The 19,359-nt window shown below is 38.7% G+C and overlaps 1 protein-coding gene across 1 annotated transcript in view; it reads right to left on the bottom strand.

The window, feature by feature from the left end:
• The window catches only part of HEPHL1 (hephaestin like 1), a 91,949-nt gene that overhangs the window by 8,176 nt on the left and 64,414 nt on the right, over positions 1–19,359 (bottom strand). The window contains exons 16-17 of the mRNA XM_041730146.1: positions 4,327–4,549; positions 2,727–2,866 (exon numbers count right to left, since the gene is read on the bottom strand). Coding sequence (XP_041586080.1) covers positions 2,727–2,866; positions 4,327–4,549 — 363 coding nt within the window. The remainder of the gene's footprint in view (positions 1–2,726; positions 2,867–4,326; positions 4,550–19,359) is intronic.

Below are 19,359 nucleotides of genomic sequence, written 5' to 3'. Positions count from 1 at the left end.
TGGAATGACTGGACACCCATAGGTAAGAAATAAACCTTACCTATGGTTATTTTTATATAGGTTAAAGTCTATCACCAAATAAAAAAAAATGGGTTATAAAAAAGTTAATATATAAAAAAGTTAAAATGGGTCAGAGGCCTAAATATAACACCTAAAACTATAAAACTTCTAGAAGAAAATCCTTGTGACCTTAAGTTAGGCAAAAATTTACTTTCACACCAAAAGCATGATGCACAAAAGAAAAAAAATGATAAACTATACTTCATTAGAATTTTCTATTCTTTGGAAGATAACATTAAAGGAATAAAAAAGATGAGCCCCAGACTGGGAACAAATATTTGCAATCACATAGCTGGCAAACTATTTGTATGTAGAAAGCCCACAAACTCAGAGATAAGGATATAAATAACAAAATTTAAAAATGGACATAAAATTTGGACACTTCAAAGAAGATTTACAGATGGCAGATGGTAAATAAGCACAGGAGAAGATGCTCTTTATTAGCCATTTGGAAAATGTAAACAAAAAACAATGAGCTACCGGTACACTTAATAAGATGGCAAAGAAAAAAATAAAATAAAAATGGAAGATACCAAGTGGTTTTTTTTTTTAATTTTTATTTATTTATGATAGTCACACACACAGAGAGAGAGAGAGGCAGAGACACAGGCAGAGGGAGAAGCAGGCTCCATGCACCAGGAGCCCGACGTGGGATTCGATCCCGGGTCTCCAGGATCGCGCCCTGGGCCAAAGGCAGGCGCCAAACCGCTGCACCACCCAGGGATCCCAAGATACCAAGTGTTGATGTGGGTGTGGAACAGGTGATGCTCTTATACTTTTCTGGTGGGAATGCAAAATGATACTGTCTCTGTGGAAAATATTTTGGCAGTTTCGTATAAAGTTAAGCATATACTTATCACATGGTCTGGCAATCCAACCCCTAGGTATTTTCACAAGGGAAATGAAAACTTGTGTTCACAGGGAAATATGTCCACAATATTTATAATTTTATTTGTAATAACCAAAACCCAGAAATAACCCACATATCCCTCAGTGGGAAAATGGATTAACAAACTGCAGTATATTCATACACCGGACCACTACTCAATAATCAAATGGATCAAAATACTGATACACACAAGATGGACACAATTCAAATGCCTATACTGAGTGAAACAAGCCCGTTTCAGAATGCTGTAGATGGTATGATTCCATTTATACATTTCAGGAAAGGCAAATCTATAGAGAGAAAATATATCAATATAGCAAATATATATATCAGCATAAGGAAGTAGCTGACTGTAGAAAGTGCAAAAAAGACATTTGAGGGAGTAATGTAGATGTTAATTAGCATTAATTATGCTACCATATGTGTTTTCCAAAACAGAACTGTACCCTAAATAGAGGGACTTTTACTCAATGTCAATTGTACTTTAATTTTTAAAGTTTATAGATGTATACAAAATAATTGTATAGGTGTATAGGATAATTTTTACAGTTTTATTACATTTTATACATTTTTAATATATTTTTAAAAATGTGAGTTGAAAAAGCCAAGTTCTGAAAAGCAGCATAGCCATTTAATATATAAAACTATAACCACTATAAGCTAGTACTTGGTGTCTTAAACTACGTTAAATAAATAACACAGAGGGGAAATATTAGGTGTTTTATTAAAGTTACTATTTATTGCTGTATAGCTGGAAAAAGGCCAATGCAGTTATTTCCACTGCATTGGAATTCTTTTTTATTCTTGTTCCTTTTAGGCTTCACTAAGCCTTTTGGGATGATGGCCTATTCATTCTTTCCTTCTTTCTTTATATTTTTTTCCCTTCTTTCTTTTTAAAGATTTTCTTTATTTGAGAGAGAAAGAGAGCATGAGCAGGAGAAGTGCAGAGGCAGGAGAAGCAGACTCCCCACTGAGCACAGAGTCTGAAGTGGGGCTTAATCCTAGGACCCTAAGATCATGACCTGAGCTGAAGTCAAACCCGAACTGACTGAACCACCCAGGTGCTGCAGGATGATGGCCTATTTAGACCTTATACTTGGGATTCTGATTCCTCAGGACTGGTGTAGGGCCTGGCGATCTGTTTCTTAAACAGCTGGGTGATGCTGTACAGCCAGTACCACCCAGATAGTACAGCTTGAGGCTAGACAGGCAGAAGGCTATACATGGTCCAGCCCAACTCCGTAAGACAAAACGAAACAAAAGACAAAAAATAACGAACAACCACAAACAAACAAACAACAAAACAAAACAAAACAAAACAAGATAAAGTTTGGGAGCCCAAGCCAGAGCTCAAAGTATCTCCTTTACTGGATAGGGCTATTCTGATAGTTAATGACATAGAAAAGAAAGGGAAAAAAACAAAAGTGAAAGAAAAAAAGAAGTTTAAGAAAAAAGGAAAAACCAGTACATGTGCTTTCACATACAGTATTAACAGCATAATCCAGAGTGGTAAAAATTAGAATGATGAGTAGTCTGATGAGAATACTGATGAGAAAATTCTCTTCTGAGGCTTGGAGAGTTTCTCACAAGCACAACAAAATATATGTACATATTAAGAGATATCAACTGGGGGAAGGGTATAATCACATTATTCTCTTCCACTTTCTAACATGAACCTCATAAGCCTTATTGCTAAAACCCATATTTTTTCACAGTGAACATACATTGAATCTTTTAGTTCAAAAAGTCTTTTCCAAAGCATATTCCTTATACTTACCTTGAAAAGAAAACTCTCAGCATGATAATGGATGGTGTGTATGTCCACTTCACTTCCTATTCCCAACAGATACCAGTTTGTCATCGTATCTTCATTCATGATAAGGCCATGGAGATTCCCAAAAATCTTTCCATTGATAGCTAAGAAGGTGAAAAGAAAATATTCTTTATAAGTGGTCATTACTTAATCTGGTTTTAGAAATGATTCAAGATCTTTAGGTTACCAATATTTTCATCTACCTGATAAACACATAACAAACTTACACCAATGTCCCCACCATTCTAGACCCAAAATCCAGGTTAATAAGAAATCCTTGTAAAAGCCAGAAAAAAGAAGTCACAGTTTATTTTTAAAAGCTACATCTTTGGTAGCAGTGTGTTTTGTTTGTCTGCTTGCTGGTTTGGCATGTTTCACTTTGTAGAGTGTACAGGCCCATTTCTGAAGCAGCCATTATTTATACCATTCTGTAGACAAGTGAACGATGACACAGAGAATCAGGGTTATATAAATCAAAACTGAATGAATTAGAAGCTATTCCCTCAATATTTCACTTTCTGAGAACTAGTTTGGGGCAAATTATTCAGTATGGCTGAATTGCCAAAAGAAGGAAAGCTTCACATGGGATGAGCCCATGCCCTTGCATGACCAAAGCAAACTCAAACTCGGTGGACAAGATGGGGACTCTCACTCTGCTTTCTTTCTTTTTTTTTAAGATTTAATTTATTTATTCATGAGAGAGAGAGAGAGAGAGAGAGAGGGGCACAGACACAGGCAGAGGGAGAAGTAGGCTTCATGCAGGGAGTCTGATGTGGGACTTGATCCTGGGTCTCCAGGACCACACCCTGGGCTGAAGGCAGTGCTAAACCACTGAGCCACCCGGGCTGCCCTCACTCTGCTTTCTACTAATTTTTTTTTCTGGTCATCATGCCACAATTAAATGAATTACATTTATTAAAAATAGAGAGCATACTAAGAAACTTTGGGGAGAGGGAAGCAAAATTGTAGGGGAAAGAGTAGCTGAATTAGAAATCAGCCAACATATTCCAATCGATGTTAACAATTAGCTAACTTTGTGACCTTGGGCAAGGCCTATCTTTTTGTATACTTTTGGTCAGAAGTAGATCTTGGTGAGAGAGTGAGAATGTGTCAATTAGAACATATTATTCCCACTTAGAAAAATTACCTTAAATTACATAGAATTAAATAAATAACATAGACAATAACACATTAAAACAAATTTGGTGATGATATTTCGTGTCCCAGAGTCAGTTAAGCCAGGCTCTTAAATTTGATTAGCTAGATGTATGGTGTATTCTTATAGAAATATACCAATAAGTCATATAATTCATTTTTAAATTAATTTAATTTGTGGTTTAGGGATCCCAGCCTTCAGAGATAGAGCTCCCCCAAGTTGCACTGGACCTTGCTGGCAGTCAACCAATGGCTTAGTTCATTCCCTCAGAAGGAAAGTTTTAGAGGACTTTCATTAGGCCAGGTGCCCCTGTGACTGAGGAAGGGTTCAGAGGAGGCCGGGACCTCCTACAGTTTTAAGAATTTCTATGAGCTTATGTCAGCTTATGTTTTTAAACCTCTGATATACCATGCATTTTGTTGCTTTCTTCAAAATCGTCACTGCGCTTAAAATATCGTGGATCTTTATTGAGATACTTTTTAATATTGTCATCCAGATACCAGGATTCATTCTCATTAAATACCAAAAACAAGAGAACGAATTCATAATCAACATCGCTTCTTCTTCCCTTCTCATTCAACACTCCTTCTCTGCAAATAATCAGAGGACCCATCAAACCACTGTATGTATCCTGAAAGAAAAAAAAACTGAATTAGATTAGCCTTTAAATAATTTAATAACACAGATTAAGTGCTAGTAAGAAAGTCATTATAAAAAGACTGTTGACCACAAAATAATAATTTTTTAGAAGATTTATTTATTCATTGGTGGGAGAGGAGCAGAGGGAGAGGGAGGGAGAGGAAGAGAGAGAAGCAGACTCCTCACTGAGCATGGAGCCCCTGTGCAGGGCTCAATCTCATGACCCTAAGAGCACAACCTGAGTGAAAACCAAGAGTCAGCCACTTAGCCAACTGCACCACCCAGGCACCCTTACCACAAAATAATTACTAAGAAGCCCTGAAGATGTAGGAATGTTCCTAAAAGTGAGCTACAGAGTCACTTCTTGCAGTACTGAATCTGTGTCCCTCCCTCATCACTGAGTCTCCAGAGCACAGTCCAGTGGCTAGTACATAGAAGATGCTCAATAAATATTTCTTGAATAAATGAATGCTTATTTCTATTTTCCTGTTTGCTTTTCAAGTGAGACAATATATATACAGATGCTTATATTCCACTTTCTATGGGTAAAAGTGAACAAGGTAATTAGAAAATGATATAGGACTATGGATGACTTCCATGTCAAATTGTTCATCCCCAAGCTTTCTTCTGAAAGAAAATTCCTACATTTCCAACTGCTTATTTAGATATTCCACCTGAATGTGCATCCTGCAACAATTCAATCTGCTGAGCATTTTTAAGTGGATTTTATTTCCCTCAAAACATGTCTTCTCCTGAACTCCCTATTTCTGTTAATAGCACTATGCTATTTTCTGTCATTTAGGTCAGAAAATGATTTCAGTGTTTAATCTTTCCCTTATCCTCACCTTGTCCTTATCTGTTTGCTGTCAAATCTTGCATTTCTTTTCCCTTCACAATGCCTCTTCATTCTGTGACTTTCTTTCCATTCCATTTGCCATACATCTAGTGTAGGATCTTACTGCCTTACCCTGGACTAGAAATTGGCTCCTCTCTGGTCTCTGGCTTACCTCACCTCCAGCCTATCCTTTTGACTACCATCAGATTAATCTCATCACTCCCATTCCAGCACTCTTCAGTGACTTCCTAGTGATATTCTTGCTGGATAAAATACAAATCCTAGATAGGTCCTTAAGCCCCTCATGTGCTCCCCCAATGGATTTTTCTAGCTTAAGCTCCCCAAACTGTTTTCCTTTTGTACCTTATATGATAATCAGAAGGATGCTCAACATTTACTAGCAGTGTTCTCTCTTCTTAGACTCTCTTCTAAATGCTTCCTATATAGCCCTGTACTCCTATTGAACTTACCAGATGCTGAGTTGTTTTATAATTATGGGTGTGCACATGTATTATTTTCCCCAAAGATGATTAATTCCTTCAAAACAATATTTACATTACTTTATATCACTCATAGAACTTGGTAGGGTCATTTATACATATTACAAGTGCTCAATAAATATTTATTGGGGTGTATACAGAAATAAACAAATGCAGGTTGCTCATAATTCCAGTACATAACTTTATTTTTTTAAATGTCTTGTATTTCTCCCCTGACCCCTTGCACTGTCCAATACAACTCAAGGATGTTAACACAGCATCTAATATTTAAGAGGAAATTAAGATAATCCTTCACCTTTTTTTAAATAATAGGCAATGCTTATATTATATATCAGATATGACTTTAGTTTGGATTTTGATTTATGACATATAATTAGAGACTAGTTGTTTTACATACACATATCTGACTCAAATTCAATATTGAATCTTTAATTGCTAAGTAAAATTAGTCTGTCATTCAAATAGTTTGTAGTTTCAGTTATTATGTTTGGGGTCTGCTTTCTTTCCTGAGTCTGGATAGTAATGGTAGTGCTTTAAAAATCATAGAATTCACACATCAAAAACCATGATATAAAGTTACATTAAAATATATTTTTCCGGGGGCAAGACGGCGGAAGAGCAGGGTCTCCAGGTCACCTGTCCTCAACAAATTACCTAGAAAACCATCCAATCATCCTGAAAATCTACGAATTCGGCCTGAGATTTAAAGAGAGACCAGCTGGAACGCTACAGTGAGAAGAGTTCGCGCTTCTACCAGGTAGGAAGACGGGGAAAAAGAAATAAAGACACAAAAGGCCTCCAAGGGGGAGGGGCCCCGAGGAGCCGGGCTGAGGCCGGGGCGAGTGTCCCCAGGACAGGAGAGCCCCGGCCCGGAGGAGCAGGAGCTACACCGACCTTCCCCGCGGAAAGGCCTCCCGGGGAGTTGGAGCAGGATCCCCAGAAAGGCGGGGATGCCCTCGGGCTCCCTGGGACAGTGACAGAGGAACTGCGCCCCGGGAGATGCGCCGAGCTCCCTAAGGGCTGCAGCGCTCGGCGGGACCCGGAGCAGCTCGGAGGGGCTCGGGCGGCGGCTCCGTGGAGGGGGCTGCGCGGCTCCGGGAGCAGCTCGGAGGGGCTCGGGCGGAGGAAGAAGCTCCGCGGAGGGGGCGGCGCGGCTCTGGGAACAGCTCGGAGGGGCTCGGGCGGCGGCTCCGCGGAGGGGGCAGCGGGGCGGGAGCGAATCCAACACCGCAGGCTCCGGAGCACAGGGCGCCGGGCACAGCCCAGGATCCGGCCTCCCCCTGGGACACGCAGAGGCCGGGAGGGCCCAGGACAGCGAGGACGCTCCTGCCTGGAACTGAGCAGATCAGCGGCCCCGCCCCGGAGCCCCCAGGCCCTGCAGACGGAGAGCCCCGGAGCTACTGCGGGAGCTGACTCCAGGGTCCCAGAGCTGCCCCCGCCACTGTGGCTTCCTCCCGGGGCCTCACGGGGTGAACAACCCCTACTGAGCCCTGCACCAGGCAGGGGCAGAGCAGCTCCCCCAAGTGCTAACACCTGAGAATCAGCACAGCAGGCCCCTCCCCCAGAAGACCAGCGAGACGGACCAGTTCCAAGGGAAGTCAAGGGACTTAAAGAACACAGAATCGGAAGATACTCCCCCGTGGGTTTTTTTGTTGTTGTTGTTTTTGTTTTTTTTTGTTGTTGTTTTTGTTTTGTTTTGTGCTTTTTTTTCTTTCTTTCTTCTTGATTTCTGATTGCTTCCCCCACCCCACCCCCCTTTTTTCTTTTTTCTCCTTTCTTTCTTTTTCTTCTATTTTTCCCCTTTTTTTTCCTTCTTTCTTTTTTCTTTTTCTCTTTTCTTTCCTTCTCTCTCTTTTTCTCCTTTTCCCAATACAACTTGTTTTTGGCCACTCTGCACTGAGCAAAATGACTAGAAGGAAAACCTCACCTCAAAAAAAAGAATCAGAAACAGCCCCCTCTCCCACAGAGTTACAAAATATGGATTACAATTCAATGTCAGAAAGCCAATTCAGAAGCACTATTATACAGCTACTGGTGGCTCTAGAAAAAACCATAAAGGACTCAAGAGACTTCATGACTGCAGAATTTAGATCCAATCAGGCAGAAATTAAAAATCAATTAAATGAGATGCAATCCAAGCTAGAAGTCCTAACGACGAGGGTTAACGAGGTGGAAGAACGAGTGAGTGACATAGAAGACAAGTTGATGGCAAAGAGGGAAACTGAGGAAAAAAGAGACAAGCAATTAAAAGATCATGAGGATAGATTAAGGGAAATAAATGACAGCCTGAGGAAGAAAAACCTACGTTTAATTGGGGTTCCTGAGGGCGCGGAAAGGGCCAGAGGGCCAGAATATGTATTTGAACAAATCCTAGCTGAAAACTTTCCGAATCTGGGAAGGGAAACAGGCATTCAGATCCAGGAAATAGAGAGATCCCCCCCTAAAATCAACAAAAACCGTTCAACACCTCGACATTTAATAGTGAAGCTTGCAAATTCCAATGATAAGGAGAAGATCCTTAAAGCAGCAAGAGAAAAAAAGTCCCTGACTTTTATGGGGAGGAATATTAGGGTAACAGCAGACCTCTCCACAGAGACCTGGCAGGCCAGAAAGGGCTGGCAGGATATATTCAGGGTCCTAAATGAAAAGAACATGCAACCAAGAATACTTTATCCAGCAAGGCTTTCATTCAAAATGGAAGGAGAGATAAAGAGCTTCCAAGACAGGCAGGAACTGAAAGAATATGTAACCTCCAAACCAGCTCTGCAAGAAATTTTAAGGGGGACTCTTAAAATTCCCCTTTAAGAAGAAGTTCAGTGGAACAATCCACAAAAACAAGGACTGAATAGATATGATGACACTAAACTCATATCTCTCAATAGTAACTCTGAACGTGAACGGGCTTAATGACCCCATCAAAAGGCGCAGGGTTTCAAACTGGATAAAAAAGCAGGGCCCATCTATTTGCTGTCTACAAGAGACTCATTTTAGACAGAAGGACACCTACAACCTGAAAATAAAAGGTTGGAGAACCATTTACCATTCAAATGGTCCTCAAAAGAAAGCAGGGGTTGCCATCCTTATATCAGATAAATTAAAATTCACCCCAAAGACTATAATGAGAGATGAAGAGGGACACTATCTCATACTCAAAGGATCTATCCAACAAGAGGACTTAACAATCCTCAATATATATGCCCCGAATGTGGGAGGTGCCAAATATTTAAACCAATTAATAACCAAACTGAAGAAATACTTTGATAATAATACACTTATACTTGGTGACTTCAATCTAGCTCTCTCTATACTAGATAGGTCTTCCAAGCACAACATATCCAAAGAAACGAGAGCTTTAAATGATACGCTGGACCAGATGGATTTCACAGATATCTACAGAACTTTACATCCAAACTCAACTGAATACACATTCTTCTCAAGTGCACATGGAACTTTCTCCAGAATAGACCACATACTGGGTCACAAATCGGGTCTGAACCGATACCAAAAGATCGGGATAGTCCCCTGTATATTCTCAGACCATAATGCCTTGAAATTAGAACTTAATCACAACAAGAAGTTTGGAAGGACCACAAACACGTGGAGGTTAAGGACCATCCTGCTAAAAGATGAAAAGGTCAACCAGGAAATTAAGGAAGAATTAAAAAGATTCATGGAAACTAATGAGAATGAAGATACAACCGTTCAAAATCTTTGGGATGCAGCAAAAGCAGTCCTGAGGGGGAAATACATCGCAATACAAGCATCCATTCAAAAACTGGAAAGATCTCAAATTCAAAAGCTCACCTTACACATAAAGGAACTAGAGAAAAAGCAACAAATAGACCCCACCCCCAGCAGAAGAAGACAGTTAATTAAAATTCGAGCAGAACTCAATGATATCGAGACCAAAAGAACTGTGGAACAGATCAACAGAACCAGGAGTTGGTTCTTTGAAAGAATTAATAAGATAGATAAACCATTAGACAACCTTATTAAAAAGAAGAGAGAGAAGACTCAAATTAATAAAATCATGAATGAGAAAGGAGAGATCACTACCAACACCAAGGAAATACAAACGATTTTAAAAACATATTATGAACAGCTGTACGCCAATAAATTAGGAAATCTAGAAGAAATGGACACATTCCTGGAAAGCCACAAACTACCAAAACTGGAGCAGGAAGAAATAGAAAACCTGAACAGGCCAATAACCAGGGAGGAAATTGAAGCAGTCATCAAAAACCTCCCAAGACACAAGAGTCCAGGGCCAAATGGCTTCCCAGGGGAATTCTATCAAACGTTTAAAGAAGAAACCATACCTATTCTACTAAAGCTGTTTGGAAAGATAGAAAGAGATGGAGTACCTCCCAATTCGTTCTATGAGGCCAGCATCACCTTAATTCCGAAACCAGACAAAGACCCCACCAAAAAGGAGAATTACAGACCAATATCCCTGATGAACATGGATGCAAAAATTCTCAACAAGATACTAGCTAATAGGATCCAACAACACATTAAGAAAATTATTCACCATGACCAAGTAGGATTTATCCCTGGGACACAAGGCTGGTTCAACACTCGTAAAACCATCAATGTGATTCACCATATCAGCAGAGAAAAACCAAGAACCATATGATACTCTCATTAGATGCAGAGAAAGCATTTGACAAAATACAGCATCCATTCCTGATCAAAACCCTTCAGAGTGTTGGGATAGAGGGAACTTTCCTCGACATCTTAAAAGCCATTTACGAAAAGCCCACAGCAAATATCATTCTCAATGGGGAAGCACTGGGAACCTTTCCCCTAAGATCAGGAACAAGACAGGGATGTCCACTCGCACCACTGCTGTTCAACATAGTACTGGAAGTCCTCGCCTCAGCAATCAGACAACAAAAAGACATTAAAGGCATTCAAATTGGCAAAGAAGAAGTCAAACTCTCCCTCTTCGCCGATGACATGATACTCTACATAGAAAACCCAAAAGCCTCCACCCCAAGAATGCTAGAACTCATACAGCAATTTGGTAGCGTGGCAGGATACAAAATCAATGCCCAGAAATCAATGGCATTTCTATACACTAACAATGAGACTGAAGAAAGAGAAATTAAGGAGTCAATCCCATTTACAATTGCACCCAAAAGCATAAGATACCTAGGAATAAACCTAACCAAAGAGGTAAAAGATCTATACCCTAAAAACTATAGAACACTTCTGAAAGAAATTGAGGAAGACACAAAGAGATGGAAAAATATTCCATGCTCATGGATTGGCAGAATTAATATTATAAAAATGTCAATGTTACCCAGGGCAATTTACACGTTTAATGCAATCCCTATCAAAATACCATGGACTTTCTTCAGAGAGTTAGAACAAATTATTTTAAGATTTGTGTGGAATCAGAAAAGACCCCGAATAGCCAGGGGAATTTTAAAAAAGAAAACCATAGCTGGGGGCATCACAATGCCAGATTTCAGGTTGTACTACAAAGTTGTGGTCATCAAGACAGTGTGGTACTGGCACAAAAACAGACACATAGATCAATGGAACAGAATAGAGAACCCAGAAGTGGACCCTGAACTTTATGGTCAACTAATATTCGACAAAGGAGGAAAGACTATCCATTGGAAGAAAGACAGTCTCTTCAATAAATGGTGCTGGGAAAATTGGACATCCACATGCAGAAGAATGAAACTGGACCACTCTCTTTCACCATACACAAAGATAAACTCAAAATGGATGAGAGATCTAAAAGTGAGACAAGAGTCCATCAAAATCATAGAAGAGAACACAAGCAACACCCTCTTTGAACTCGGCCACAGTAACTTCTTGCAAGATACATCCACAAAGGCAAAAGAAACAAAAGCAAAAATGAACTATTGGGACTTCATCAAGATAAGAAGCTTTTGTGCAGCAAAGGATACAGTCAACAAAACTAAAAGACAACCCACAGAATGGGAGAAGATATTTGCAAATGACATATCAGATAAAGGGCTAGTTTCCAAAATCTATAAAGAACTTATTAAACTCAACACCAAAGAAACAAACAATCCAATCATGAAATGGGCAAAAGACATGAAGAGAAATCTCACAGAGGAAGACATGGATATGGCCAACATGCACATGAGAAAATGCTCTGCATCACTTGCCATCAGGGAAATACAAATCAAAACCACAATGAGATACCACCTCACACCAGTGAGAATGGGGAAAATTAACAAGGCAGGAAACAACAAATGTTGGAGAGGATGCGGAGAAAAGGGAACCCTCTTACACTGTTGGTGGGAATGTGAACTGGTGCAGCCACTCTGGAAAACTGTGTGGAGGTTCCTCAAAGAGTTAAAAATAGACCTGCCCTACGACCCAGCAATTGCACTGTTGGGGATTTACCCCAAAGATTCAGATGCAATGAAACGCCGGGACACCTGCACCCCGATGTTTCTATCCGCAATGGCCACAATAGCCAAACTGTGGAAGGAGCCTCGGTGTCCATCGAAAGATGAATGGATAAAGAAGATGTGGTTTATGTATACAATGGAATATTACTCAGCAATTAGAAACGACAAATACCCACCATTTGCTTCAACGTGGATGGAACTGGAGGGTATTATGCTGAGTGAAATAAGTCAATCGGAGAAGGACAAACAGTGTTTGTTCTCATTCATTTGGGGAATATGAATAATAGTGAAAGGGAATATAAAGGAAGGGAAAAAGAAATGTTGGGAAATATCAGGAAGGGAGACAGAACATAAAGACTCCTAACTCGGGGAAACGAACTAGGGGTGGTGGAAGGGAAGGAGGGCGGGTGTTGGAGGGGAATGGGTGACGGGCACTGAGGTGGACACTTGACGGGATGAGCACTGGGTGTTTTTCCGTATGTTGGTAAATTGAACACCAATAAAAATTAATTAAAAAAAATATATATATTTTTTTTCCTTTGTTTTATGATTATCTATTTACATATTCTCTTTTGCTTTCAGCTATCTTGTAAATTCTAAATTTGATTACTGAAACTTTGTGATTTTATCTGGGTTTTTAAAACACATACTTTAGATTGAGGGTCAGCAAACTTTTTTTGGTAAAGCACCAGAGAGTAAATATTTTTTCTTTGTTGGCCATACTGTTTCTGTCACGACTACTGTTAACAAAAGAGATGATAGACTCCAAATGGAGTCACTAATGCTAAGCCTATGTCACCAAAACGAGACTTAATATCTAACTTAATTATAGTTTCAACTTCTCCCAGGAGTGGAATCTTAATCTGGAGTTACCTGGAGTTACCTGGTTATCACTAATGAGATAATCTGCCTCATAGACCTCTGCTATCCCCTAAAGGAAGGTGACCTTGCCACAAACAATCCATTTTTTACTAATAACTTTCTTATTCCACCCCCCTTCTGCTACAAAAGTCTTCCATATGGAAGCTCTCTTCCATTAAAGCTCTCTTCTATCTGCTAGGTGGGATGCCACTTGATTCATGAATAATTGAATAAAGCCTGAAGGACCCGAAAATGTACTCAGTTGAGTTTTTTTTTTTTAAGATTTTATTTATTTATTCACAAGAGACACACACAGAAAGAGAGGCAGAGACATAGGCAGAAGAGGAGAAGCAGGCTCCATGCAGGCAGCCCGATGTAGGACTCGATCCTAGGACTCCAGGATCACAGCCTGAGCTAAAGGCAGATGCTCAACCACTGAGCCACCCAGGTGCCCCGAGTTTTGTTTTTTAAGAGAATTGGTATCAGTGATGGAATCCAAAGGACATTCCTGATGGCTTTAGGGACAATGAGAAACACAGGCATGATACCGGCAGACCCTTTGAATTCTCTTTCTTGCTGTTTCTGAGGGCTGTGGGTAAGCTTTTCTTGGTTCTGAGCTCCTTTCTTTGGGTCAAGCTCTCAATCTAATTAGCTTTCCATAGTTCCCCACTTGATTGGAATCTCCAACCTTTGGTTCAGTCCTCAGATTCCACATAGGGAACTGCTACTGGCTGGAGTCAAACAGGATCTGACTTAAAACCTGGGCTCGGTCCAAAATAGATTTTTATTTAACTTTTTTTTTGTGTAAGTAAAGGCCATTGTTAAGCCAAATGCTGCAAAATTGGTGGGCATGGGCTGAGCATTTATAAGCTATTAGGGCATCTGCTATACCTGACTTTAAGACTTTAAGAATAGGTTGGTCATGGAATGGGTTAGATTGATACTAGGTCACTCACCAACTTCAAGAAAATGTGTGTGTAACAAGGCACACTGTAAAACACTACATAATCCCCAACCCAGTAGCATATCCCCCTAAGTATTAGTTTGGCTCCAAGAGACCCAGGGGTTTAGCTTTAAAAAAAAAAAAATCCCCAAATTCTGAAGAGTTGAGCATGCCCCCTTTTGGCACATCTGCTTATTTTATATCTTAGAACTATGGTCCTAGAAGCTGTAAATAGTACCCAAATCACAAAATCTAACTAAAGACAACCTAGAATTGCAATGGTCATTATGGGGAACATTCCAATGATACAAGATTTTTTATTTAAGAAGTGCACTTACAAACAAGGCTTTCCAAATCAAGCAAACAAAATGGGATGACTATTTTAACTGTCATGTAAAAACTTCCAAAAAGCTTTAAGATTCCAAAATAACTTCATTAAAAGTTTCCTCACAAAAGGCTAATGAAAAATTAAAGATGCAGAAGGTATCTAAAACAATACCAAGGCCTTCCTCATCACATTCTCCTAGGGGTCCATCATCAAAACTCTGGCCTAGAAATTGATGTCTCATTTTTAATCAACTGGGACATAAGGAGAACGACTGTCTTCAAAGGTTTTGTGCATATCCTTCAATATTAACTCAAATGCCCCCATATCTACCTACAGAGGAGGGTCCCCTATGGCCCCCTCCCAGAGTTGACAAGACTCTGATGGATTTTGTGTATTGCTGTGTTATTCCCTTTAAAAGACCAGGGGAAACGAAAACTAAAATGAATTTAAAACCTTGCCAAATTCCAGTAGATAGTGGAGCCTGCAGAGAGGGATCCTGAGAAAACTATCAGAAGTCAGAGAAGGGTAAGAATCCTTACCAGAGTCAGCTTTCCTGAACCTCTGTCTGTAGTGTCCAGTCAAGTGAGGAAAATAAACTTCATGTATCCTTTCCTTTCCAAATCCATACCTATTGGTTATTGATCATTTCTTTCCCAGGGATAGCTATTGCCTACTCACTTGCCTTGTTTTATGTCCTAAGAATTTGGCTTTCCACCTGCCGGGGACGTGCAGGTCGTCATTTCTTTCTGTTGGCAGTCTTCGGGTATGACTTTGGATCTTAGGAAAGTAGTAACATTTTTACCCTCTTTCAGGGACTGTTTTTTATATATGGGGTGGGCAGAGATATCAATACTGCCAGAGATATTCCATTATGATATTCCTGTGAAGTCATCTGATCCTCAACTCTTGTTTGTGGGAGTATTTTGATTACTGATTCAATTTCATTACCAGCAATTGGTCTGTTAAAATTTGCTATTTTTCCTGATTTAGTTTTTGAATATTTTGTTTGTTTTATTGCTTTTATTTTTTTTCAGTTTTTGAATATTGTATGTTTCTGGGAACTTATCCATTTCTTCTAAGTCATCCAGTTTGTTCAACAATTTTTCATAAATTCTCGTGTAATCCTTTATAGTTCTGTGGTGTAAGTTTTTATTTCTCCTTTTTCATTTCTGATTTTTGTTTGAGTCCTCTCTCTTTTTTTAGTCCTCTTTTTAGTCCTCTTAATGTGTGAAAGGTTTATCAATTTTGTTGATCTTTTCAAAGAACCAGCTCAAGGGTTTGTTGATTTTGTCTACTGTATTTTTTAATCTATTTTTTTTTAGTCTCTGTTTCACTTCTTTCTGCTCTGATCTTTATTATTTCTTTGCTTCTACTATTGTTGGGGTCTGTTCTTCATTTTCTAGCTCCTGTAGTTGTACGCTAGATTATTTGAGATTTATCTTGCTTCTTGAGGTATTGCCATAAACTTCTCTCTTAAAACTGCTATGGCTGCATCCCAAAGATGTGGGGCCATTGTATTTTCATTTTCTTTTGTCTCCATGTATTGTTTCTATTTTCCCTTTGATTTCTTGATGGACCCATTTATCGTTTGGTAGCATGTTGTTTAGCCTCCATTTAATTGTGTACTTTTCAGGATTTTTTTCCTGTTCTTGGCTTCTAGTTTCATATAGTTGTGGTCAGAAAGGATGCTTGATATGATTTCAATCTTCTTAAATTTATTGAGACAAGTTTTGTGGCCTAACGTGATCTGTCCTGGAGAATGTTCCATGTGCACTTGAAAAGAATGTGTATTCTGCTGTTTGGGGATGAAATGTTCTGTACATATCTGTAGGTCAAAGCCATTGTTTCCTTGTTGATTTTCTGTCTGGATGATCTATCCATTCTTTTAAGTCCCCTACTATTATTGTATTATGTCAATTTCTCCTTTTATGTCTGTTGCTTTATTTATTTAGGTACTCTATGTTGGGTGCATAGATATTTATAATTATTTTATCCTCTTGTTGTTTTCTTTGTCATTGTGTAATGCCCTTCTTTGCCTCTTGCCATAGCCTTTCTTTTAAAGTCTATATGTCTGATATAGGTATTGCTACCCTCCCCCTTTTTTTTTCACTTCCGTTTGCATGGTATATTTTTCTAGCTCTTTGTTTTCAGTCTGTATGTATCTTTACATGTGAAGTGAATGTCTTATATGTAACACATAGATGGGTCCTGCATTTTTAACCATTCAGTTACCCTATGTCTTTTAATTGTAGCATTTGTTACATTTATATTTGAAGTATTATTGATAGTATATATTTATTGCCCTTTTGTTAATTGTCTTCTGCTTGTTTTTATGATTCTCTCTATTCTTTCTTCTCTTGCTCTCTTCCCTTGCAGTTTGATGGCTTTCTTTAGTGTTATGCTTGGATACCTCTCTCTTCATTGTTTGTGTATCTATTATAAGTTTCTGATTTGTGGTTACCATTAGATTTATATGTTATATCTTATGTGTATAGCAGTTTATGTTGTTAAAGGTTGCTTAAGCTCAAACATATTATAAAAGCACTAAATTTCTACTTCTTTCTACATTTTATGTATGTGATCTCATATATTGTATCTTTTTATCTTGTGTTTCCTTTGACTAATTTTTGTAGATATAATTGATTTTTACTACTTCTGTGTTTTAACCTTCATACTGGCTTTATAAGTGATTAATCTACTACCTGTACTATATGTTTGCTTTTGCCTGTGAAATTCTTTCATAATTTTCTTCTTACTATGGCCTTTTTTTCATTCAAAGAATTTCCTTTAACATTTCTTCTAAGGCTGGTTTAATGGTGATAAACTTAACTTTTGTTTTTCTGGAAAACACTTTATCTCTCTTCCTATTGTGAATGATAAATGATAACTTTACTGCATAGTGTATTCTTGGTTGCAGGTTTTTACCTTTCAACACTTTGAATATATTATGTCACTCCCTTCTGACTTGGAAAGTTCTTGTTGAAAAATCAGCTGATAGCCTTATGAGGTTTCCCTTGCATGTAACTGTTTTCTTTTCTTTTGCTGCTATTAAAAACCTCTCTTTATCATTACTTTTTGCCATCTTAATTATTATGTGTCTTAGTGTGCATATCCTTGAGTTAATCTTATTAGAAGTTTTCTGTGCTTCCTGACTCAGGACATCTGTTTTTTTCCCCAGATTTGTGAAGTTTTCAGCTATTATTTCTTCAATTGAGTTTTCTTCTCCTCTTTCTCATCTTCTCTGGGGCCCCTATAATGTGAGTGGTATTATGCTTGATATTGTCACTAGGTTCCTTTAATGTATCCTCATTTTTAAATTATTCTTTTGATTTTACTTTTTTTTTAAATTTCTCTATTTGGTTGCTTTCCATTATCCTGTCTTCCAGATCACTGATCCATTCTTCTGCATTCTATAATCTGCTGTTGACTCCCTGTAGTGTGCTTTTTAAATTTCAGTTATTGAATTCTTCATCTCTGACTGGGTTGGGTTTGTTTTTTGTTTTTTGTTTTGTTTTGTTTTGTTTTGTTTTTTGTTTTGTATTTTCTATCTCTTTGTTGAAGTGTTTGTTGAGTTCATCAACTCTTAAGTCCAGTATCTTTATGACCATTAGTTTGAATTGTTTATTAGGCATATTGCTTATCTCCATTTCATTCAGCTCTTTTGCTGTGATTGTGTCTTATACTTTCATTTGAGACATATTCCCCTCTCTCTTCATTTTGTCTAACTCTCTATGTTTGTTTTTATGTATTAGGGAGATCAACCACATCTCCTGCTCTTGAAAGTATTAGCCTGGGATCCCTGGGTGGCGCAGCGGTTTGTCGCCTGCCTTTGGCCCAGGGCATGATCCTGGAGACCCGGGATCGAATCTCACGTCGGGCTCCCAGTGCATGGAGCCTGCTTCTCCCTCTGCCTATGTCTCTGCCTCTCTCTCTCTCTGTGTGACTATCATAAATAAATAAAAATTTAAAAAATTATTAAAAAAAAAAGAAAGTATTAGCCTTAGTAGAAGAGGTCCTGTGGCACCCTGTAGCACATTGCACTCTGGTCACCAGAACTAAGTGATACAGAGGTGTCCCTTATGTGGGTTGTGTGCCTCATACTGTTGTGGCAAAGATGTGCTTACCTTCAGAGCAGTGAGTTATAATGATCTGTTTTGCCTGCTATGGATGTACTGGGCAGGCTTTGGTCCCTGTGCCATTGAAGGGCCTGTCTAAGTCTGCTATGGGTCCATAGATGGTGAAAGATCAGCATGTTACCCTGATACCAAAACAGATAAAGACACTACAAAAACAAAACAAAACCCAAACTATAAGCCAATATCTCTAATAAACATAGATACAAAAATCCTTAACAGCATATTAGCAAACAGAATTTAGCATTACAGTTAAATTCATTCATCACATTCAGGCAGGATTTATTCTAGGGATTTAAGGGTGGTCAATATTTGCAAACCAATTTGATACATCATATTACAAGAGAAAAGATAAAAATCATATGATCATCTCAATAGATGCAAAAAAAGCAATTGACAAGACACAACATGCATTTATGATAAAAACTCTTAACGAAATGAGTCTAGGGGGAATATACCTCAACATATTAAAGTCCATATATGAAAATCCCACAGCTAACATCATCCTCAATGGTGAAAAAACTGAGAGATTCACCTGTGATCAGGAACAAGACAAAAATGTCCACTCTCACCATTTCTATTCAACATAGTACCAGAAGTCCTAGCCATAGCAAAGAGATGAGAAAAAAATTGGATGACCAATTTGTCATCCAAATTGGTAAGGAAGATGTAAAACTGTCACTAATTTCAGATGACAAGATGATAGCATCATGTCCTAAAGAAAACCTGAAAGACCCCACCAGAGAACAATTAGAACTTATAAATGAATTCAGTAAAGTTGCAGAATACAAAATAAATGTACAG

The sequence above is a fragment of the Vulpes lagopus genome, chromosome 15 (assembly GCF_018345385.1).
Source record: "Vulpes lagopus strain Blue_001 chromosome 15, ASM1834538v1, whole genome shotgun sequence".
Lineage (NCBI taxonomy): Eukaryota > Metazoa > Chordata > Mammalia > Carnivora > Canidae > Vulpes > Vulpes lagopus.
Note: the sequence above shows the minus strand (reverse complement) of the source record. Positions and strands in the feature narration are given on the sequence as shown.